The sequence below is a fragment of the Neophocaena asiaeorientalis genome, unplaced genomic scaffold (assembly GCF_003031525.2).
Source record: "Neophocaena asiaeorientalis asiaeorientalis breed wild unplaced genomic scaffold, Neophocaena_asiaeorientalis_V1.1 scaffold33, whole genome shotgun sequence".
Lineage (NCBI taxonomy): Eukaryota > Metazoa > Chordata > Mammalia > Artiodactyla > Phocoenidae > Neophocaena > Neophocaena asiaeorientalis.
The window spans coordinates 2,800,687-2,824,768 of record NW_020171988.1 but is presented as its reverse complement, the minus strand read 5'-3'; the positions used below and the strand labels follow the sequence as shown (position 1 = coordinate 2,824,768).

The following is a 24,082-nucleotide window of genomic DNA, read 5'->3' as shown; positions in this document are numbered from 1 at the left end:
CTTTCTCCTTTGGTAGCCATAAGCTTGTTTTCTATATCTGTGGGTCAAATGTAACTAAATTCATTTATATCATTTTTTTTAAGATTCCACATATAAGTGATATCATATGATATTTGTCTTCTCTTTCTGACTTACTTCACTTAGTATGATAATCTCTAGGTCCATCCATGTTGCTGCAAATGGCATTATTTTATTCTTTTTTGTGGCTGAGTAATACTGAAGGCAAAGGTCTGTAACGGGTTCCACCACAAGAACAAGAGGACCCTGAACAGCGCTGAGGACTGTACCTGCCGCCCACCCTCTCTTTCTCCTCCTGGGTCCTTGGCCGCCTTCTAACCTCATTTGCTCATTCCTAGTTTTCTGGTTTTCAGAAAATCCTGTAATCTTGAGTTTTTCTCAATATTTATACAAACGTTCCAGCAGGAACTCATTGAAAACAGGCACACATTATGGGATGTTATCCTTGGCAGGCCAAACTGAAAGCTTTCTATCTTGGGTAGTTAGGACCACAAACAGAGCAGCCATGATGCCTGGATGATCAATTGAGCCAGTCAACTCGTCAAAGCTCTAGTAAATGGAGAGAGAATGGCAATTATCCAGTCCTGATGAGAGCCAGCTGCCTGGCTGTTTGGCTGATAGCAGATTAGATGACCTTCATCAATCAATAAGTAATTTGAGATCACCAACAGGGACACAGCATCATTCCAGATACATCAGAAGCTTTTTAAACAAGCAGTTCCTACACTCACAGAGCTTATAGGCTAACAGAGTGAAAAAGATGGGCTTAGAATTTACTTTATAACTGATAGCACTAAAACTTACATGAATAAATATTTCTCTCCCCCACATACCAAAGCCAAAGATTATTTTCTTATGTCTTCTGTTTTACCCTTAGGTTTAAATATTTGTTAAGTTTTCCAGGCAGGTATACCTAAATTACAATATTAAAGAATTGTATTTCCATGAGAAAAGTAAGGAAGAAAAAGGAAGGTAAAGTACAAAATTTTCTTTCACTGGGTGTATACACTTCTTACTATAGTCCAATTCTGCAGTATTTAATTGAAGAGATGACATAAAAAATCATATAGCAGCACATTGTACAGAACAGAATGTTTCACTTTCTATACAGACCAGCTGTGTGGTCAGTCTGAATATGATCTGGCCAATTTTATGAAATTGGACAAAAGAGCATCATCTAATACAAATTTTTGATTAAACACGGGCTTCTAATAATAATATGCTTTAGAATTATGAACCTTACTAAGCTCTGTAGCTCAGACAAATGAGCTAGCTCAGTTTTCCCCCAAGATTACATGAGAGTTAACCATACCAATGCTTTCTTAGGTCAGCTCCCAAGGCGATAGAAATAAAAGCAAAAGTAAACAAATGGGACCTAATCAAACTTATAAGCTTTTGCACAGCAAAGGAAACTATTGACAAAATGAGAAGAAAACCTACGGACTGGGAGAAAATATTTGCAAATGATGTGACTGACAAGGGCTTAATTTCCAAAATATATCAACAGCTCATACAACTCAATAACAAAGAAACAAACAACCCAATCAGGAAATGGGCAGAAGACCTAAATAGACATTTCTCCAAAGAAGACATACAGATGGCCAACAGGCACATGAAAAGATGTTCAACATTGCTAATTATTAGAGAAAGGCAAATCAAAACTACAATAAGGTATCACCTGACACTGGTCAGAATGACCATCATTAAAAAGTCTACAAATAACAAATGCTGGAGAGGGTGTGGAGAAAAGGGAACCCTCCTACACTGTTGGTGGACATGTAAACTGGTGCAGCCACTATGGAGAACAGTGTGGAGGCTCCACAGAAACTAAAAATACAGTTGCCATATGATCCTGAAATCCCACTCCTGGGCATAAATTAGGCATAATTCAAAAAGATACATGCACCGTAATGTTCATTGTGGCACACTTTTTAATAGCAAAGACGTGGAAGTAACCTAAATGTCTATCCACAGATGAATGGATAAAGAAGATGTAGTATATATACACACAATGGAATAACCACTCAGTCATAAAAGAGAATGAAATAATGCCATTTGCAGCAACATGGATAGACCTAGAGGTTATCATACTAAGTAAAGTAAGTTAGAAAGAAAAAGAGAAATATCATATGATACCACCTATATGTGGAATCTAAAATATGATACAAATGAACTTATCTATGAAATAGAAACAGACTCACTTATATATATAATATATATATATATAAATCACTTTTCTGTACAGCAGAAAGTAACACATTATAAATCAACTATAATTCAATAACATACATTTAAAAATACATTTAAAAATTTAGGTCAAAATGGGAAATTTCAAACAAACAAACTAGCTTTTACGTGATCAAAAATTCTCTCTGAATAAGCACAGATTTTCAAGAATTTGTGCCATTTGTGTGTGTTCTATTGATTCTATCAGCCTTGTTGTCCCCAATTTTTTTCCGTGATGGTAACCCACCAAAAAACACACAGAAAAATGCAGATTTGTCTTTGATTTGAGATATATATTCCCAAGTGTCTGGAAAGAGTTATTATGCATTGAAAAACCATCTGAAGTAAGTATATAGTGACAACACATCACAGGGAAGATACAGTGAGTTGAATTTTCAGCCATCTCAAAGTCATAGAACACTTCTCTTTAGATAAAAATGCTTTTACAGGGCTTCCCTGGTGGTGCAGTGGTTGAGAGTCTGCCTGCCGATGCAGGGGACACGGGTTCGTGCCCCAGTCCGGGAAGATCCCACATGCCGCGGAGCGGCTGGGCCCGTGAGCCATGGCCGCTGAGCCTGCGCGTCCGGAGCCTGTGCTCCGCAACGGGAGAGGCCACAACAGTGAGAGGCCCGCGTACCGAAAAAAAAAATGCTTTTACATTATTCAGATTCTTTTAAAGGTGTTACACAATCATCCAGACAACTAGGGGGAATTCTGATTAAAGTGAATTACAATTTTATGGCAATACTCCAAGTGAATTTTTAGCCATCATATACCAATGACTGAAATGTCTTTATGTTTGAACAACTATTTCTTAATTATACTTATTTGTGGATAGATTTTTGTTTCTGATTAGACACTTTGAAGTTGTTTGAAACTCTCAGGTCACCAGATTATTATCAGATGTCACTTAGTAAACAATGTTGTCTTCAAGTGAAAATTCTTCTGCTTTTTAAACAAAGTTATCTTCAATGTATACATAACATTTATATTTGTCAATATATTTTGTACCAAATTCTTTCTCTGATCAACCCACTGTATACTGGAGGAGGAGTTATTAAAGACAAAGTCCTGTGACATTCCCAGTTGCCTTTCATCCTTATCAGCACTTGGTATTGTCAGTTTTATAAATTTTAGGCTTTCTAATGAGTGTGGTACACTGCTCTGGTACATTGATGGTGAGAGTGTAAATTAGTACAAAAATTTTGGAAAACTGTTTGGCTGTAAAGAAGCTGAACATAGGCGTACAAGTTATCATCCAGACGTTCTACTCTTAAAGTATAGACCCAACAGAAATGTGTACAAAAGACATGTACAAGAATGTTCATAGCAGCACTATTTATAAAAGCTATATCTGGGAACAACTCAAATATCTATCAATAGCATAATGGAGAAATAGATCACAATATATTCACACAATGGAATATTATACAGCAATGAGATTGAATGAACTACTGATATTCACAACATGGATTCATCTCACAAGCATATACTTGAGCAAAAGAAGCCAGAAACTGAAGAGTGTATCCTATATGATTCCACTGAAAAGTTCAATAGTAGGCAAAACTAATTTATGGTCCTGGGATAGTGATTACCTTAGGGAGGGCTGGTAGTGATTGGAGTAGACCTGAGAGGGTTTCTGGGATGCTCTACTGTTGTCTAATGTTCCATTTCTTTACCTGAGTGGTGAGTGCACAGGTGTATTTATATTCATTCAAGCTATGCATTTATAATTTGTGTACTTTTCTGATGCATGTTACAGCTTAACAATAAGTTTGAGAGATTTAACAAATAGCATGGTGATTATAGACAGCAATACTGTATCATATACTTCAAAGCTGCTAAAAGACTAGATCTGCCCATATCCTCAAGTCCATTCTCTAGTAGGTCTGTGTCTTTATGGAAGGGTAAGATGTGACAAAGTGAGAGAGTGGCATGGACATATATACACTACCAAACATAAAATAGATAGCTAGCAGCCACATAGCACAGGGAGATCAGCTTGGTGCTTTGTGACCACCTAGAGGGGTGGGATAGGGAGGGTGGGAGGGAGGGAGACACAAGAGGGAAGAGATATGGGAACATATGTATATGTATAACTGATTCACTTTGTTATAAAGCAGAAACTAACACCATTGTAAAGTAATTATACTCCAATAAAGATGTTAAAAAAAAAAAAGACTAGATCTGGCATGTTCTCACCAGAAAAAAGAAATGATAATTATATGACATGCTAGAGGACTTAGCTAACACTATGGTGATAATCATAATATATAAATGTATCAAACCAACCCATTATATACTTAAACTTACACAATGTTATATGTATATAACATTGTACATGCAAATATATCTCAATTTCTAAAACTTTAATAAATGTTTTAAAAAATGCTAAATCCTAATTCATTGAGGTTTTGGAGACTGATGTGTGGGCATAGTGATCAAAGTCCTGTAGTACTGAGGTCTAATTGGACTCGGCATATCCCCTAGGTTGGCGTGGGTCCTGCTTCTTTTGGTGTAGGTCATGCCTACTCAACTGGGTTGCATCCCCATGACAGCAGGTGTTTCTGGGTCATAAGTTTTGCTTAATGTACTTTTAGTTGGCTTAGACTCAAGGAAATGAAGCTAATATTTTTAATTGAGAAAGACTCTTTGGGAATAGAAAAAAGAGATGGCTTTGTTTCTTTCATTCTGTCCATATTTCAAGATACCCAGAGGAAGATAATGGAATGGAGAATTCCTTCATAGCTCTGAAGCACAAGGACAGTTCTGAATATGTAGTCTCAAAAACTACATGTGCAAACAATGTGCAAGGTCTTCTCACTATCCATACTCATACTGTATATAAATAGGATCAGGCACAAGAAACCTACTTTTAAAATTCTAAACAGTTGTGCCCATGATGATTTCATTTCAGGACTGCTATTGTAGTACCTTAAAGTGGGCTCTCTTTCCCTATCAGAAGTGCTGATGGGAAACAAGCCCTGATGTGATGTTAGTTTGCAGCCCCCCAGTCCCAGCACTTACAGGGTCTCCGCACAGGCCCTTTGCTCCATGGTCACCAGGAATCCCTCTCTCTCCTGGGATTCCCTAAAGTTAACATAAATCAGAAGAAGGACAAGATAAGAATTTTAAATAACATTAATAAAAACGAAGAGCTTATCTTCTCCCTGATTTGAATTATTAAATATTTTCCTGCTAAAGTAACTTTAAAACTAGAAAAAGGAACAACTGATAGTTTCAGGCATCGTACAAATACTTTAAAAGTGACCTTAAGTATTTGCCACAGTGGTAAACGCTGTGTTCCAGACACATTTGTTGTCTTGTTCAGTTTTTACAACTACTTTATGTGGCAGGTATTGTTTTTTATCTTTCTTTTGATGAGGCAGCTGAGATTCAGAGAGATTATCCATTTTCCCCAAAGGGGTTGCATCAGCTAGAAAGTGGGTTCTTGACTCAGCTGTTCACACTCTCAAGACAGATAAAGTGGACGGTGGAAGTATGGCTGCTGCTGGGATTTGTTCCAGATGGAAAGGGGTGACAGACACCTTCAGAGTGCTGCCGATCCCAAGGCTCTCACAAACACCCTGTGACTGTTCTTAGTATGGTAGCTTCTTTTCAAGATTACCCCCAGTTCTTCACTTTTCTCTGTATCTATTCCCTTTGCCGTGAAACTCTACAGTGACTTCCAACTGTGGGGGGGTAAGATTCCCTACCCCTGAGTCTGGCTGTGACTTGATCTGGCCAACAGAAAGAGATGCAAATGTCGCCATGAGAGCTCCAACCCCAGGCCCCAAGAAGCCTTGAGAGAGCTTGTGTGTTTCTACTTGCTCCCTTGTTCTTCTGCCACAGTCATGAAAAGGTCATGGTCAACATGGCCAGGCAGCTCTCCAGTCCCAGAAAGAGGATAAGAGACAAGTGAAACAAAGCCCCCAGCCAACCTAGAGACACATGAGCGAAGGTCAGCCATACTCAGCCTTGATCAGCTGAACTTCTCAGACACAAAATGAATAAATGTTTATTGTTGCATGTGATTGAGGTCTTGTGATCATCACAAAGCAATTTTGTGGCCCTAGCTGACTGATATACCTGGGGTAGCTGTTTTACTGTTAATCACACCTTTAATTCCCAGCACAGTTTTCACGTTGTCCCTTTATTGAATACCTACCTGGGCTCCTTCATCTCCTTTTTCTCCTTTTGCTCCTGGAAGACCATTTTCACCCTAAAGACAGAGAAGAATAAACTCAAATTCCCATTTTCTTAGTGAGAAATAGCTCAGAACAGTTTTCATGGTACAAAGAGAAGGCTCTACCTGTTCTCCACTTAACCCATCAATTCCACTTTCCCCAACTTCTCCCTGAAAAGACAGATGCGATCAGAATAGAGTGCATTGCATTTATGTGGAAAGAAGCCAGACACCAAACAAAAAGTCTAATTTTGTGTTCCATATACAGGCTCTTTGGGGGCCCTGGGTTCTATCAAAGATTACTGAATCACAGAAACTCAACCAATAATATACATTGCCTGCAATAAGTAAGGCAAGAGTAAACAAAATGAAATGGTTAGCAATAAAAAAGAAAGGTCAACAGAAACTTCATTTGTGCAATCTACAGGTCAATCATCTCAAAAATAAAAACATTTCTAGATAACAGATGGGAAGATAAATGATATTTAGTACGATACCTCCTTTCCATTTAGTCCCCTGTTTCCCTGAAAATAGAAATGACAGTAGGGGTTAGCGTAGGAAGAAGAAATTAATGTTGGGAAGACTTCACAGTGTCTTACGTGACCCTTACCTTAGGACCTTTGGCACCATAGCATCCTTTAGTACCTTGCTCTCCCATTGGTCCGGTGGCTCCTCTTTCCCCCTGAGAAAGAGCACATATTCAGGTAAGCTTTTTCTATTGTCATCTGGAATCTGTCTTGGAGATTTGACAGCTTTTGTGTCGGAAAAAAAATTTGCAACTACTCATGGTTTACAACCCAGAATTCATGCTTATAAAAACTGAGAATGCAAGTGAATCACAGCCACTCTGATGACAGCTGTTTGTGTTGGATCCCACCTGGATACTTCCCAGGGTTGGGTAGTATCTAAATAAAACAGACATGCAAACGACTGGCTGCTAAAATGCATTCTCAAGGTTTCAGGAGATATTCCAGGAACAGATAATGAATAATTGGTGAGACATCAGAACAGGATGCTCTAGGTATGGTCTAAGCAAGAGGCAGATTTTTAGACCAAATTCCATCTCCCTTCTCTCTTTCTCTCTTAAACCAAGAACTGCTCCTGCAATGCTTGTCTTGGTAACCCCACCAGTCTGTGCAGTCTTGTGAGCTGGAAACAAAGATGTCATCCTCAGCATCTCTCTCTCCAAGTCGTCACCAAGTTACGTCCACTCAACCTCCTTAACATATCTATTCATACTGCCCTAAACTAAGATTGGGACCTCTTTGTCTTGCACCTACTACTGCAAGACTTCTACCTGTAATCCTTACATTATCATCCTCCGTGATGTTGCCTAATCATGCTTTCTAAACCCATACCCTAACCATTTTTAGTCCTGTGCTTAACATCATTGAATTATGCCCATCAATTGGAAGACACCTTCTAAGTCTTCCACAGGGTATTCAAGACACTCAGTACTCTGGGTCTTGCTTGCCATACAACCTCCTCTCATGGTCCTGGGCTCTGGCCATGTTGACCATATGTTATTCTGCAAATACACAGTTCTCAGTTACACACAATTGATCACACTATTCTCCCTGTAGTAGAATGTTCTTCCCACAAACTTTGCCTAGAGAAAGTTCTATCTGTGCTTCAGATGCCTGCCCAACCATCAACCCCTGTCTACAGTCTTCCTCTCCCAAGCCCTAACCGTCACCAGGGCTGTTACCTGACTCTGTTAGGTATGTACACGGCCACACTCTATCACACTGCACCGCATTATACCTCTAGTAGAGTCCTTGTGTATAAGGACTGGAACTACTGTTGTCTCATTTGCCTTTCCACTACTCTGGAAATTACCTGAGATAGGAGCCATAGTTTTTCTTCTCTTTCTTTACTTCTATTTCTAGGGCCTGGCACATGGTAAGGCATCTTAATATATATTTGTTAAATGAATGATGAGTGCATTTATGAGTGAGGTCTTTGATAAATAATATGGTAAATTGTAAGATACTTAATATACACTTGTTAAATGGATGGATGGATGGAAGGAAGGAAGGAAGGAAAGAAGGAAAGATAGATGGATGAACAGATGCAAGAAAGGGCGAAGTCTTTGACAAGCAGTGTGGTGAGTTGGTTTACGCAAGCAAAATGGATCAGAAAGGGGGAAATGGCAGTGATTTGACTAGTCAAAGAGAAGACAGTAGGTTAATAAAACACTTGTGACCACCAGAAGCCTGATGAAGATTAGGAAAGACCTCAGACTTTGCCTACGAATCCTTAGAACTTGACTTTTCTTGCTTCCTTCTGAATTGACACAAAGATTTCATATTATAGATATGTTTTTAGGAATAAATGGAGCTGGAAAAAACCTTGACTTACAGCAATGCCCTCCTCTCCCAGGTAGCCTTCACTGCCTTTAAAACCTGGGGGTCCCTGGAAATAAGGAAAGGAAGGATACATTAGTACTCCATAGACCAAAACCCAGAGGTAATCAAGCAAAATTCTTCAACTTTACAGTTTTACTTTATGTAGAATAGTATGATTTTGAAAAAAACATTTCCCCCTCCATAACCTAAGCTGCATTTATACACATAAAAATAAATGGAATTTTGAGACAAGTATCCAGATAACTCAAAGGTGTGTGTGTGTGTGTGTGTGTGTGTGTGTGCGTGTGTGTGTGAATCATAATATTTTCCATAACTCTCTCAGGTGTTATATATAGAGCTGGAGTTTTTTTTTCTAGACAAGCATTCAAATGAATACAGCTATAGTTGCTTCTGACAGACTAGAATTATCCTCTTTTCATTAAAAAGTTCTTTTTGAGGATTTATGCTACACATAAAATAGACCACACACATTTCTTTCCATTGTTTTTTTCTGAGACATGTTTTAAAAAAATTCTACCATTCTTGGGACTTCCCTGTTGGTGCAATGGGTAAGATGGTGTGCTCCCAATGCAGGGGGACCCGGGTTTGATCCCTGGTCAGGGAACTAGATCCCACATGCATGTCGCAACTAAGAGTCCGCATGCCACAGCTAAGGGGCCCACCTGCTGCAAATAAGACCTGGTGCAACGAAATAAATAAATAAATATTAAATAAATAAATAAATTTAAAATTCTGTCATTCTCTTTACATGAAATCAAAGCAGTCAGGAAATAATTAGCCCAAAAACTTTCTTCAGAGAGACAGCCATGGTGATTTGAAACTTATAGTGCTATCTATAAATTATTCAAAAATCAAACACACATGTAAATAAGCAGTATTGAAATTGTTAAACATACCCATAGTATTTTTATACATATTTGAACATTTCCTCAAGCCCCAAATCATATTTTTACATACACGAATCTGTTGTTAGTTATTGTTTTTATGCTTGGCCTGTTTTACTTGGCAACATTTTGGTCTGGCTAGAGCTGAATGAAACATCTTAGTGTCTCTTGCTATGACAGGGTGATCTGATCTAGCTTTTCAGCAGACTGTACAGCCTCTTCCCTACTTTATTTAAATTCCTCTGCTTCCATTAAAAGTGGAAATTGAAATAACTCGTCAGTATTCAGGAGGTTTTCATTATTCAACATGAGAGATCACAGTTTATTTTTCTGCATCATGGTCATCACTGCCAGAACATGGGATAATCAATGATCTCTGCAGTTTTTCTCTTGATATTTGTATAGAAAGGTTTTTTAAAGTATCCAATTTAGAAAGCCAAGAAAAAGCTATCTAATTTGACATATAAGAAGAGGAGTATGACATATAAGAAGAGGAGCTTCTACCTAGAAGCTAAAAACATCCCTTATTTCTACCTAAACTTGGGTCTGAAAAACATATTGTATTCAAATAAAGTAAGCCATGATCGTAACTAAAATCACCTTTTTCCCTGCTGGTCCAGGGTCTCCCACTGTGCCATCTCCTCCAATGCACTTGCAGAATAAACAGCAGCATGTCCTTTCTGCAACACTGACCTTGAGGAGGGTAGGAATACATTACATTTGGTGGCATCGCTTCCCAAAATCACACATCACACAAGCTCAGGGATGTGATTTGAGAAGCCTGTTCACCACTCAAGTGACAGTGCTCTGGAGAGGATGCAGGAGACATTCTTTACCTTCCATCTTTCCTTCTGTGATCTGTACCATATGAGGAATTCAGAATCAACTCAAAGACATTTTGTGTTCTCAAAAAGGCATCAGTTTAGCCACGGCCAATTCATTGCACACTGATTTATTAATGAGATCTCCTGTGCCCACACCATCCCAGCACTGACCATTGTATTGTTAATTACCCTATATAATTCTGCCCCTAATATTTTGTTCAATAGAATGAATACATGCTGTTTTCTCCTTTTCCTGTTTTTTGAAATCTTTGTATGCCGGAGGATATAGACAGTGTCCAATGTCACACTGCTTGGCATGGAGTTCAATGATCAACACTTCCAGAACAGTTTGTGTGGGACAGGATTTCAAAGACACCAATTACATGTCCAACATTTCAGAAGCACTTGCTGTAGAGGGTGGGCACATGAAGAGATTTTATACTCTGGTCACATTTTATAGTCTGGCCAAAACAAAATGTTTTTTTGGCAAAAAAATTTGAGTGAATTTCATCCTGCACCTAGTTAGTCATCTCCTAAAAAAATGGACATATTCCATTGCATTTTTACAATTAACCCACAAGATTTATTTTTACGAAAATTCTGCTTGCAATAAATACTATGCTTTGCCTTAGTGGGGTAGAATCAATCTTTGTGCTGAGAAGTTTCCTATCAAAATTCTAGTGTGATGAAAAATGAAAATCTTTTGTTATAATCACTTAGCAACTTCCCCTCTTTAATTGTTTCTTATTATATAATGTTTCTTTTCTGACATTAGAAAACTCTCTGTTTTTTTCCCCTGAAAACCCAATAAAGCTTTAAATGTGTAAAACCAAATAACAACAGCAAAATGGATTCTGTGATTTCATGTTAGATGATATCAATTTTCTTTGCATCACTAAAATCCTACAGCATCAACTCTTTTACTATTAACATTAAAACTGGCTATTTCTAAAATTAAAATTTTCTTATACAGTGTTGCATTTATGTGATATCTAAAAAGTGATAGGCTTGTTTGAAGAATAACTTCCTCCCTCTATGGATTACCAATTTGAAATTACACATTTCAAAGAGTAGTAGACACAAAAATTTTTTTGTAAAGTAGACACCGTCTTCCCTTGTAGAAAGGAATTACAACAAAAATTCCATATTCTCTAAGTAATTATTTTTACATAATTACTACACTGAACACACTGTCACATATCTATATACAAACTCTATAGGCAGAAAGTAGCAGGAGCTAGAACCTTATTGGAAAGTATCTTGATATGCTGATTACAGATTTTATAAATTATAAGCAAATTACAAATTATCAGCCATTCATTAAAGGTAAAAGTAGTGCTAGATATCTTGGTAATATTTCACCAAGCTAGTTGAATTCTTGTATGTTTCTGAAAGAAATAGGATTGCGATGCATCTTATCTAGGTGTTAGGTTCTAAAAATAGATCATAAAGCAAAAATCTCTGTCAGTCAAGACAACCTTTAAAAAACTTTTCATTCTAAAGTACATCATAGGAGGTCTATCATCACATCACTAGTTTTTCTTCCAAGATTGGATGAGATGCTCTTTTCTTAGTTGAACTCTCAATGGATTTGGCTCTCGTTCACAGGTCATGTTGCAGAGAAAACACACATCTTTTTTTTTTTTTAACTTTTATTGGAGTATAGTTGATTTACAATGTTGTGTTAGTTTCAGGTGTACAGCAAAGTGAATCAGTTATACATATACATATATCCATTCCTTTTAAGATTCTTTTCCCATAGAAAAGAATCTTCAGAGTAGAGTTCCCTGCGCTATACAGCAGGCTCTTATTAGGTATCTATTTTATACAGAAAACACACATCTTAAACAGAAGAATGATATTCAGTGTGGTGAGTCATGGCACTTAGGATCTGCAAGGGATGTGAAAACTGGCTGGCTGAGGGAGCAGCCGAGTCATCCCTGCTAGTCAGACACTCTTGGGCGCTTATGTTTATTGACTGTAATTTGGGCAGGACTATAGGTGCTATTTAATTTCTTCTTCTTCTTTTTTTTTTTTTGCCAAGCATATAAATTAAACATACTTCCAGACATAGGAAACCAACTTATGGTTACCAAAGGGGAAAGTGGGGGGGGGGGAAGGATAAATTATGAGTTTGAGATTAACATATACATACTATATATAAAATAGATAACCAACAAGGACCTACTGTATAGCACAGGGAACTATACTCAATACTTTGTAATAACCCATAAGGGAAAAGAATCTGAAAAGAATATATATATATAAATAAAACTGAATCACTTTGCTGTAACCTGAAATTAATACAACATTGTAAATAAACTATATTTCAATAAATAAATAAATAACAACAACAAAAAGAAACATGCTTTGACATCTGTCTACTATATTACATTTCTTTCAAAACACCCTCTTATTTGGGCTTTGCACAAAATCAGAAAAGCCTGACTTCACTCCCAAGTGAACAAAATTAGTTCAGATTCGTAAGCCTAAATATGAAGCCTATATACAAAACAAATAGAAAGTTTAAACTCACCAGCTTTTTCTGAATAACTTACCAGGTGCTTTGACAGTCGGCTCCCAAGATCCCTCATCCCAAGAGTGAGCTGTGTCCTGTATTCAAATCCTTTCCCAAATTCAATGTAGAGAAGGTCAGCCAGGTCATTGGAATTGGTGGCTCCATCCAGAGCAACTGTGATGAGGGCATTCAGGCCTAGCCAACACAGTTGACAATTCTCCAGGTGAGGGGACTTTGGTTACTTTAATCTTTTTGCATAAGTATCTAAGTTGTTATTCCAGGAAACCAGTTGCAAGAGGAACACTCATTTTACTGTCCACTTCCCCCAACCACACACTGTAAAACTGCCAAGTGACAAGACCATCATCAGAGAACAAAAGGAATTCCATTTTTCAAAATAAACTAAATTGGAGAATAATTTATATAATAAATTATAACAGATCCTTGAGTTCTCTGATGATATGAAGTAAGATAGTGAGTTTAAAAGAGTCCACAGAGAAAAGGGAACCCTCCTACACTGTTGGTTGGAATGTACATTGATGCAGCCACTATGGAAAACAATACGGAGGTTCCTCAAAATACTAAAAATAGAGCTAACATATGATCCAACAATCCCACTCCTTGGCATATTTCTGGAGAAAACTCTAATTCAAAAAGATACATGCACCCCAATGTTCATAGCAGCACTATTCACAATAGCCAAGACATGGAAGCATGGAAGTAAATGTCCATCAACAGATGAATGGATATAAAGAAGATGTGGTACATATATATATATACACACACACACACACACACACAATGGAATATTATTCAGCCATAAAAAAGAATGAAGTAATGCCATTTGCAGCAACATGGATGGACCTAGAGATTATCATACTAAGTGAAGTCAGAAAGAGAAAGACAAATACCATATGCTATCACTTATATGTGGAATCTAAAATATGATACAAATGAACTTATTTACAAAACAGAAACAGACTCACAGACATAGAAAACAAATTTATGGTTACCAAAAGGGAAAGGGTGTGGGGGAGGGAAAAATTACGAGTTTGGGATTAACAGATTAAAAACTTCTATATATAAAATAGATAAACATTAAGGTCCTACTGTATAGCACAGGGAATTATATCCAATATCCTGTAATAAACCATGACAGAAAAGAATCTGAAAAAGAATATATCTATATATATCTAAATCACTTTGCTGTACACCAGAGACTAACACATTGTAAATCAACTATACTTCAATAATAAAAAAATAATAATGAAGAGTCCATAGAGCATGCTAAAGCACAGAAGAATTCATATGTCAAGAAAGGGAGTGTTCTAAATTTTTGCCACTTGAAGGGGAGATCCTTGGAGCAGCAGCACTGCCTTCACCTGGAAGCTCATCAGAAGTGCAGAATCTCAGGCCCCACTCTAGACCCACAGAATCAGAACCTGTATTTTAATAAAATCCCCAGGTGATTCATATGCACATTAAAGTTTGAGAAGCATAGCTCTAAATGACAATCCAGTTGGAATTATAGGTACAAGAGACAGTAAAGGACCCCTTGTCAGGCAATCAGGAACAAATGTCATATAAGCAACCAGAGCTGTGGCTCATAGGCTTGGAAGTTTACAGAATACTTCAAATAAAACTTTTAGAGACTAACAAAAGGTTGACTTATTTTGCAAAGTAAGGACATTAAATGATGATAGTAATAAACCTGGCAATCATTAGGGTGGAGGTAACCATGGCAACAACTGTGCTCTCATTTATTAATAATTACTATGTGCCTGGAAGTTGCCTAAGTGCTTTACATGCATTATCTTATTTGTAAGATACAAGCACAACGTTATAGGTAAGTGCGATTACAGCTCTATTTTACAAACAAGCAAAGGTTTACCCCAGACAGCCTGACTCCAAAGCCTACACTCAGAGTGCATTTTAATAACAAAAATGTACCAAGGACATAATCATAAAAAGCAGTCCTAAAGTTGAATAAATTTAGTTTTATGAAAACATGACTATATTGGCATAACTTTTCTCATTTTATTAGGGATAGGTGAAGAATTCTTTGGATGGGACCTAAAAACCAATGGCTCAGAATAGATAAAGAATGTTCAAGGACTTGGCAGAGTTAAGAGTGCGTTCTTATATGATAGAAGTATGACTCTGAGAGGAAGAGGAGAATGAAGAGAACACAGTTTCAGGGAAAGAGTGGGAGGCTCAAGTTCTAAGAGATGCAAACAGTGTGGTTGCTGAAGTGGAATAAAGGAAGAATCACCAAAGAGTAAGGTGACCAACTTGTCCTGGTTGGCCCGAACTTTCCTGGTTTTAGTGCTGACAGTCTCTGACTTGTCTCAAGCAAACAAAGACAGCTTGTCACTCTTCCAAGAGTGAGAAGGATGGGGAGAAGGGCGATGAGGGCTGGGAGAGGCAATGAAGAATGCTGAGTTCATCAACTGGCGTTTAACGATGAAAAGAAGGCATGCCAGTGGGTCTATCTATAAGGGAAAAAGATCTCACATCTGATTTTTCTTATAAGTTCCAGGAAATGTAAAAGTTTAATAAGAGTTATGAGAACCATGGGATTGTTTATTTGCAGAAAATATGCATATAACTATAATTTGTAACTGCTTTTCTCAGGATGGAGGACTTGATCCTTTCAGACTCATCCAGTACATGAGTCATATGATCTTAAATAGTATCTTCAATTCCTAAAAAATGAATTAAGAAAGAAAAGATTTCAAAAATTGGGAGAATAAAGAATCACTGAGAAGATTCTAGAGTACTGGATTTTTTAAAATGAAGAAACTGGTTCATACCCCAATCCACGTGGATTAAAGTGATATCCATCATTGAGGATACTTTTCTCCTGATCTCCTCTTGTTCCAAGGTGATGGCACAGTTTACATGTATAGATTCTGGGCCTCAAGTTAGAGAGGATCTCCTGGGTTAACAGATCATAGGGCCCAGCATCAACTGAAATCGTCTATATTTAGATAAAGGAAGCCAGAGCCAGAGGTGCTCTTTGTTCCTATTGAGAGACATTCGACACTTTTCAAAGAACATTATGGCCCCCACCCCTTTATCTTTCCCATTCAAAGATTGTAGCTAGTGTGAGTCCTCCAACTTTTGCCTCTTTTTCAAAGTTGTTTCGGCTATTTTAGCTCCTTTGCATTTCCACATACATTTTGAACCAGCTTTTCTAGATCAACAAATATCCTGCTACGATTTTGACTGCGAGTTAACTGAATCTATAGATTTGTTTGGAGAAAATTGAAATTTAACCATATTGAGTCTTTATATCATTGTTTAGTAATTTCAGCAAACAGCTATATTTTGTTAAATGTATACCTCAGTATTTCACGTTGTGTGTACGTTGTAAATGGCTTTTTAAATTTTGTTTTCCAGTTTTTCGTTAGCATTTGGAAATATAATTGATTTTTGAATATTGAAAAAAAGATTCTAAATTTCTGAGGATATTCAAAATCTACCTCCTGAAGTTGAAACTCATTTACTAGTTTTTCCTTGGGAGTTGGAAGAAAGAAGATTGGTCTTAGAAATCTGGGTGTTCCGAGAGAAACTTCCTGGAGAAAACTCTGATGTTGTCTGTAAGAGAAACATCTTTCCCCCACAAAAGAAAAGTGGAAATTGAGAAAACCCTACCCACCCACTCTAGGGTCCCGTTCTCAGTCTTCATTAACATCTCCACCTCAGATCAGGAAAAAAGGCCAAGACTTGACAGAATAAAGGGAAGCAGATTTAGTAAATAAAATAAAAATTCTTACTCTTCAGTTGTGAATTCAGCAATTTGTTTAAGATGGAGGAAAGAGAACCAGACAGAAAAGACAAAATCTAATCGGCCTCTAATAGTTAACCTGGGAGACAGATGTCTTAGGCTAAATTCCCTAGAAGCAGAGACTGAGATAGCAATTTGGACACACACAATTTATTGAGGAAGCACTCTCTGAAAGAAGGGGACAAAGGTAAGCAGGGTAGGACTGGGGAAGGATCTGAGCAAGACAGTGTTTCAGCTAACATCTAGCGTCAGCCTGATCCCTTGGGAACTCTGGAGCATGAGTTACACTACAAAACTGGCGCCACTTTGAGGCAAAGGTCCAAGTCTCTGAACTCTACCTGCTGCCCAGGTGTGGGATGGGGAGTAACATTCCAGGTAAGGTGGCTCCCACTGGCAAAGGGCAGTTCCTCAGAGAAAGGGGAACCTGTGGGTAATGTGTTAGCAGCTGGAGGATGGGGGAACCTGTCTGTAAAGGGGTCTGGGTGGAGTACCAATTACATCCACTTATAAGTATTTCTATTTTCAGTCAAAATGGAACATGTGAATGCATTTTCCTTCCACTGATCCATATTTTAGTATGAACTGACAATGAGTCAGAAGAGACATTGGTTTCTAAAGTCGAAAGCCTGGTGCCAGAGCTTTACAAACTCATAAGCACCATAGTTGGTCCATCTGTTATCTGAAGGAAGGAACTGATTATGAAATCCCGAAACATGAGTAAACTTGTCCAACACTGCTTGTAACTCTGGAAACTTTAAGAGTGATAGAAGAAAATAATCCAACTCTCCCATTCCTTAGTCAAGGAGAAATATACGTGGTTCACTTCTGCTGACACTAAAGACATAGCAATATTAGATAATGCGGGGCAAGGGAGACAGGAACATCCTCCAGGAAAGCTTAGGAAGAAGAAATAAAGTAATATGAGAGAAAGGATAGGACACCGTATTCAGTGCTGTTTCATATGGGGAGAGGAAAAAGTAGGTGCCAAAATGCTGTGAGAGCTCATTTGCTCTGCCAAGTGCATCCAGAGTGGAAAGGCTGGCAAATTCAGTGCTATTTGAGTGTCTGGAAATGTAAGAGTTAGAAATGAGTTTTGAGATTATAAAGTTCATCAACACTCCTTTCCCAGTCCTCCCCATGCTTGGTACCTTCTTTTCTAAGTTCATCAGATTTTTGTTCAAGTTTTTCAACATCATCATCCAATCCATCTGAAAATAAGAGAACCACCTAAGAAAGTATTCAAAAAAGAAAAATGAGTAAAAAGGAAGTCATTGCACCAAAGACCAATAAATAAAATAAAACCAAGTTACCTTTCCCCGAGCAGCTGATTTATTCTGAAATGCACCCCACAGAGAACTCAAGAGGTTTGCGTTGAGAAGAGATGGTCTTTTAACTGTTACATCCTTCAAGCTGTTCAGTATGCTTTCACTGTAGATCTCAAACTTGGGGGAATATTTTTCCATGGCATTGGTCACTTGAAAAGCCACACTAACCTGAGTCTCCGTGCCCACCTCACAGCTTACCCCACTGAGGGACCTGATGGCACGTAAGATGTCTTGAAGGTAAGTTTCCATCCAAGACTGACCTTCAAGCAAATTCTGCCCATTCTGCTGAGTTGAGATGTCAAATCCCACCACAATGTCCACAAAGCAATCTAGGATTCAAGGGAAAAGCATATCTTATTAGACTAACAAATAGCTTTATTTGACTTGGATGTCATACCTGAATCACGGGACTTGGAATTCTTGTTTCTGTCCCAGTTATAAAGTTGGAAAAAATGAAAGAGCATGAGTGAATAATGGAAGAGGCTCAGAATCACTCTTTCACAAGCTGTTAAAGTGTTACTTTTTTAGCATCTACAAAATCTAGATGATTCTATAATGAAGTTCTGAAAGATTTCATTGTGTCCATTGAGAAATCTATGTAGTCCCTTAAATAGCTGAAATATGTTGTGGAAATGTTAACAGTCTAAAATAGGAAATTCATATCATGCTATTTATAACTGAGGTCATTCAACAAATATTAAATTATAATTATAAGGGATATATAAAAAACATTTGAATAGAGAAAGTAATTTAGAAAAAATAAATCACAAAAGACTCCTAAGGGAATGATTTTGATGGTTTATCTTTCTGAAAAGAATCTTTGATTCCTCTTTTTGTCTCCTAACATCCACTCAGAAAAGAAAAAGTAGAAAGAAAAATAGAGACTCTGTGAGACCCTTTGAGATCTTGCTTGGTTGGAGTCCTTCAAGTGAAGAAACTGGGTACCGAGTTACCCATATTCAACCGTGTCAAAGATGGCTTTGTGCCCAGAGCTCAGCCACTCAGGAAGCCAAAGCCACTGCTATTTTGGAGTTTAAGGAATACTTAGAGAAGCATTGCATTTAAAGTGCTTTGCTCTCATCCTTATTAACTCTAGAGACATTTAAGCACTGGAGAAACTACAAGGGCTTGAAATTTTAAGCTGAGCCTCCTAACAGGAAGATAATGAGAAGGGTAAAATCCTATGACATACACACTCTTTTTTCAAGAGCTTTTAGGTTGACTAGAAACGTCAACCTTTTCCAGCAAATTCCACACACACACAGCTTGCTTGATAAAATAAGGCATAGGGATGTTTATTTTTAATTTGCATTATTTAGAGAAGCAGTTTTTCAGGTATTTGTTGTGTAGACAAACGCCCGCTTTCCAGACACACTGGTCAGTTGGGCATTTGCAAGTCTTTGAAACCAAAACAACAGTTTCAGTTCTTAAAACAAGGGACAGGAACTTGATTCACTTTTAATGATAAAAGAGTTGGGTGAGGGAGAAGAAACCTTATTTGATAATCAATTTTCACCATGACATTCAAGGTAAATCAAAGTCATCAAAACATCTGAAAGGTGAGTTTTCTTATTTTACTGTACTTAATTGGAAAATGTCTTCTCCGATACTCAGAAAGTGAGATAAAAAGAAAGGAACTAGTCAGAAGGAAGCACTCGAATATGTCCCTTCCAAACTTCCTCTTAAATCTATATCCTTTCATTTCTATTTTGAGATTGAAAGTTTCACTCTTGGATGAACATTGCTTTAATCCCTGAACAGAAAACCATTCATTCACCAAAACACATTACTGCCTTCAAGGAAAACAGTCTCTTGTGAAAAAACAAACATTGGCAAATATGCCAAAATGTCATTGAATGTTCCTGGGAACTGTCCCCTTTAAAAATAAAGTGTTTTAACCTTTTGTCTAGATTACTGAGATTATAAACTCTAGTAAACAAGTTCCTGGTGTTTGTTTAACTAATTCAAATTGACAAATGAGTCCATGATAATGTGATCAAAGGAACGGAATTTAGGGAACAAGTCCAGAGGTGGCAGTCATATGTCTACAATTACATACAGGTAGAGAGAGTGGGCCATGCAAATCATGGAATGGCCTTGCAGACTCTGCAGGACATCTGCCCTCAACTCAAGAGGCCTTTGAAGAGGCAGGGATGATTTTGGAAGTGGGCTAGGAAAAAGGCTAAAAGTGGATTTCCAAAGAGAAATAATGAAGGATTGTAGTTATCAATAGGATAACAGGAGTGGGAATCAAAAGGGGGTAATAAATGCAAGGGAAATTAAGAAAGTAATCCATGGGACTGGCTACAGAGGGTGATAAACACAAGTAAACTAGTACTCTGAGAATTTGCCAAATAGCAGTGTGGAACCCTGGATTGGGGAGGCAGAGTTTAGTTTTAGTCCTGTACAGGTCACTTCTGTGTTACTACCAAATAACTTCTGCCAAATCTCTTAACCTCTCCAGGCATTAATTTTCTTGTCTATAAAAATAAGAAGATTATATATTTCAAAATAAAAATACAAAAGAACAGAAAAAAAAAGGATTGAGCTAGACAGTAATGGTCTCCTGCTAAACCCCAAAGCTGATTTTAATTATCTGACTTATAAAGAAAGTCCTTAATTGGAGTTAATGATGGCAGACTTTTAGTATTAAGAAATACTGTCAAACAAATGAACATATTTATGAAACAGACTCACAGACACAGAGAACAAACTTATGGTTACCAAAGGGGGAACGGGATGGGGGAGGGATAAATTGGATTAGCAGATACAAACTACTATATATAAAGTAGATAAACAACAAGGACCTACTGTACAGCACACGGAACTATATTTAATGTCCTGTAATAAACCATAATGGAAAAGAATATGAAAAAGAATATATATATGTATGTATGACTGAATCACTTTGCTGTATAGCAGAAATTAACACAACATTGTAAAGCAACTATACTTCAATAAAATTTTTAAGAAAAGAAAGAAATACTGTCAAGATGGTAGGGTATATTTTTAAGATTAGAAGACAGATTTTTGAGATTTTTTTCCCTTTTCTCACAAGTTTTTGAGCAAAGGGCAAAGTCGGGCTGTTGACTGTTACTAGCTGGGTTAAGAGAAAAATTTCTTTGGAGATTTGAAAGAAGGGGATATCTTAGATGAAAAAAAGAGAAAGAACGATCTAGCAAATATAGTTAGGTGAAGACCTAGTTTATATACCTCCCAGATTGCTTCTGCCCTCCCCCTCCCTCGGTCCCGGCCGCGCACACACACACACACACAGGAGTTGGACATTTGTCCACTGGAGAGCCTTGGCAGCCGCCATCGCTGGGTCTCCCACACTATGGGGGATGGGCAGGCTTTGACACGGCCTCCATCATTCTCACTGCTGTAGTTCCTCAATGACTCTGGTGCCCACGTCCAACCCAGCTGAACTCACGGGATCTCTGGCCCCTTCCACTACTTCAGCCACAGATACAACGCACTGCTGGCCCCGTATCTGGTTTTCCAAAGGGCTGATAGCACGATGCAGTAGGGTGGGAGAGTAAGTCTCCATGGGGTGAACTCTGACCAGTGAGAGGCAGTAGATAGGAAGGAACCGGCAGATAACCAGCCTTTATTCCCCCTGACAGGCTGGTCTGTGCAGTGGTTCTGAGGCTTCCCTGGGTGATGTTCTGCAGGACCAACGCACCAGTGATGCTTTCTCAAAAGCTGTAGCTAGCTTGGTGATGTACATCTTGTATGTACTTTTCTCTTTTCTGTATCACTTCCCTCCACTCACTCTTGCTTCCCTGGGACTGTACTCCCACTGGAGTATTAGCACATAAACTGTGCTTTAAGCTCTGCTTTCTAGAGAATGCTATTAAGACAGGAACATAAAGAGATTCTTGTCAAGAAAAGTTGGAAATGACCATCTACTTTTTCCTTATATTTCCCACATTCCTTGAGTCAAATCCTGAGGGTGTGTCTACTTCATCTTCATCAGACTGGCCTTTTGCTGAATCTCCTTTTTGACTCATCTTCCATGATGATGAAAAAGATGAGAGGTACTCTCGATTCTTTTGCTACCCAGTCACGGCTCCACACCAGAAAAGGCAGCAAGTCCATACCCTGAAAACTGCCTGGGGTCTCCTTTGGGTGGTCAGAATAGGTAGACTCCAAAAAAATCAGGAGAATAAGATAAGAAAAGATAAGAAAACAGACTTTGGAGTTGTTTAGGGGAATGTGATGCATGTTGAGGCATTAAATTGGAATATGGCTCTGAAATGTTGCTAAACTACTAAAGTTCCTGAACCAAGGAACTCTTGGTACATTGTCCTTCTGTGAACTAAACTACTGCATCCCTCCATGTACCTGTGTTAATGAGATCACTTCAAGATACCCTCTGTAATACGCTGTGAGAGTTACCAAGACATGCTGAACATTTATACACACTTCCCATGCATTCCTCACGTGTCCTTATGAAACACAGAATAAGTAGAAATGCTTCTAATTCTCATTTTGCAGAAGGGGAAGCTGTGACTTAGAGAAGCTGGCCTGAGGTGTCATAGTTATTATGGTGGATCTCACACGTGGGAATCAGATCCAGGCATGTCTGGAGCTCCTATGCTGAACGACCTTATTTCACCACCTCCAGGGTATCCAGTGATGCCAGATCAGGCAGGTTACAAGTGTTAGACTGTGCTGTTGGAAGTGACAGCTTAGCAGTCAGTGGCTTCCTTAGGGAGCAGCAGCTTTTGAGATATAAACTCATGATGTCTTGATAAGTTTCAGCTATTAATTGTTGAAGCACATCACTTATAATGTAAGCATCAGATAACCTAGACAGCGATTATATCAAGAGAACTGGCAGCTTATTTAACAACCCACAAATGGGTTGGAATCAGACAGACCTAGGTTTCAAAATTTGCTTACTTTGTTGCCTCCTGTATGATCTGGGTCAGGTTACCAATATTCCTTAGAGCCCCAGTTTCTCATTTATAAATGGGAATGAAACCAAACCACAGAGGGTTTGGGAGTTTAATGAGATAATGCATTTAAAACACTTTAAAATGCTTGACCCTACACAGATGCACAAGAAATACTGATTCTTCCCTCATATCTCCATGCAGCTGACCATCCTTTCCCATAAATTGAATCCTAAGTACAATCAGAGAAACAGAGATGATTTAACTGCACAAATGTGAAAAGAAAGGCCAGTGACCTCTCCAAAGTGGTGCATATTTTAATAAGAAGTAAAGCTGGATGTTCAGGCTCTGAATCTGGTTTGCTTTGAGACACACCAAGCTACTGTCTGATTTCCTTGATTTGGGGGTTTATCATTTAAGAGGAGCTAGTATCCTCTGCTATGTTTGCACAGGCTTTTGAAGCTTTATCAGCTTTATCATTCTATCCTCATTATTCCTCAGCCCAGGCTTGGCTACAAAGGCCTCATACATTCTTGTTTGCTACAGTAATCACTTCAAGTTTACCTTTATAGGGTACTTTCCTTATTTGTTTATTTATTTATTTATTTATACATTCATGACTGCTGTTTTGACTTTCCACATGGTCTTCTTTCATCCTCTCTAGGACAGACTAGATGGTTCTGGGATCATTTTCTGCCTAATAACTGGAAATGGGTATTTCATGTGAAAAAGGAAAGTCATGTGGAAGGTTTGGCTGAGGTCACCAGGCACATTCCAAAGTATGGGGGGAAAGTAGAGTGGGATTTACAAAGGTGATAACTCCTGACCAATGACAGGACTCTTAACCTTCAGCTCACACACTGGGTCTTATAAAAGGTTTGAGCTTGGAGTTTAGAGGAGCACTTTTGGAGACAATGGTTGGTGTGCCATGAGGTCTCTCCCCGCAAGCACACACACACACAAGGAGAGGAGGTAATGTCCTCTTTAAGTCGAGAGAGGAGATTTGAGAGGTAACTTGGAGATGACACAGCTTAGAAATTC

The 24,082-nt window shown here is 38.2% G+C and overlaps 1 protein-coding gene across 1 annotated transcript in view; it reads right to left on the bottom strand.

Annotated features, from left to right (window-relative positions):
• Positions 1–24,082, bottom strand: part of COL6A6 (collagen type VI alpha 6 chain) — a 109,271-nt gene that overhangs the window by 69,393 nt on the left and 15,796 nt on the right. Inside the window, exons 8-17 of the mRNA XM_024747802.1 lie at positions 18,126–18,469; positions 17,964–18,042; positions 13,066–13,220; positions 10,284–10,376; positions 8,792–8,845; positions 7,041–7,112; positions 6,928–6,954; positions 6,557–6,601; positions 6,413–6,466; positions 5,272–5,334 (exon numbers count right to left, since the gene is read on the bottom strand). Coding sequence (XP_024603570.1) covers positions 5,272–5,334; positions 6,413–6,466; positions 6,557–6,601; positions 6,928–6,954; positions 7,041–7,112; positions 8,792–8,845; positions 10,284–10,376; positions 13,066–13,220; positions 17,964–18,042; positions 18,126–18,469 — 986 coding nt within the window. The remainder of the gene's footprint in view (positions 1–5,271; positions 5,335–6,412; positions 6,467–6,556; positions 6,602–6,927; positions 6,955–7,040; positions 7,113–8,791; positions 8,846–10,283; positions 10,377–13,065; positions 13,221–17,963; positions 18,043–18,125; positions 18,470–24,082) is intronic.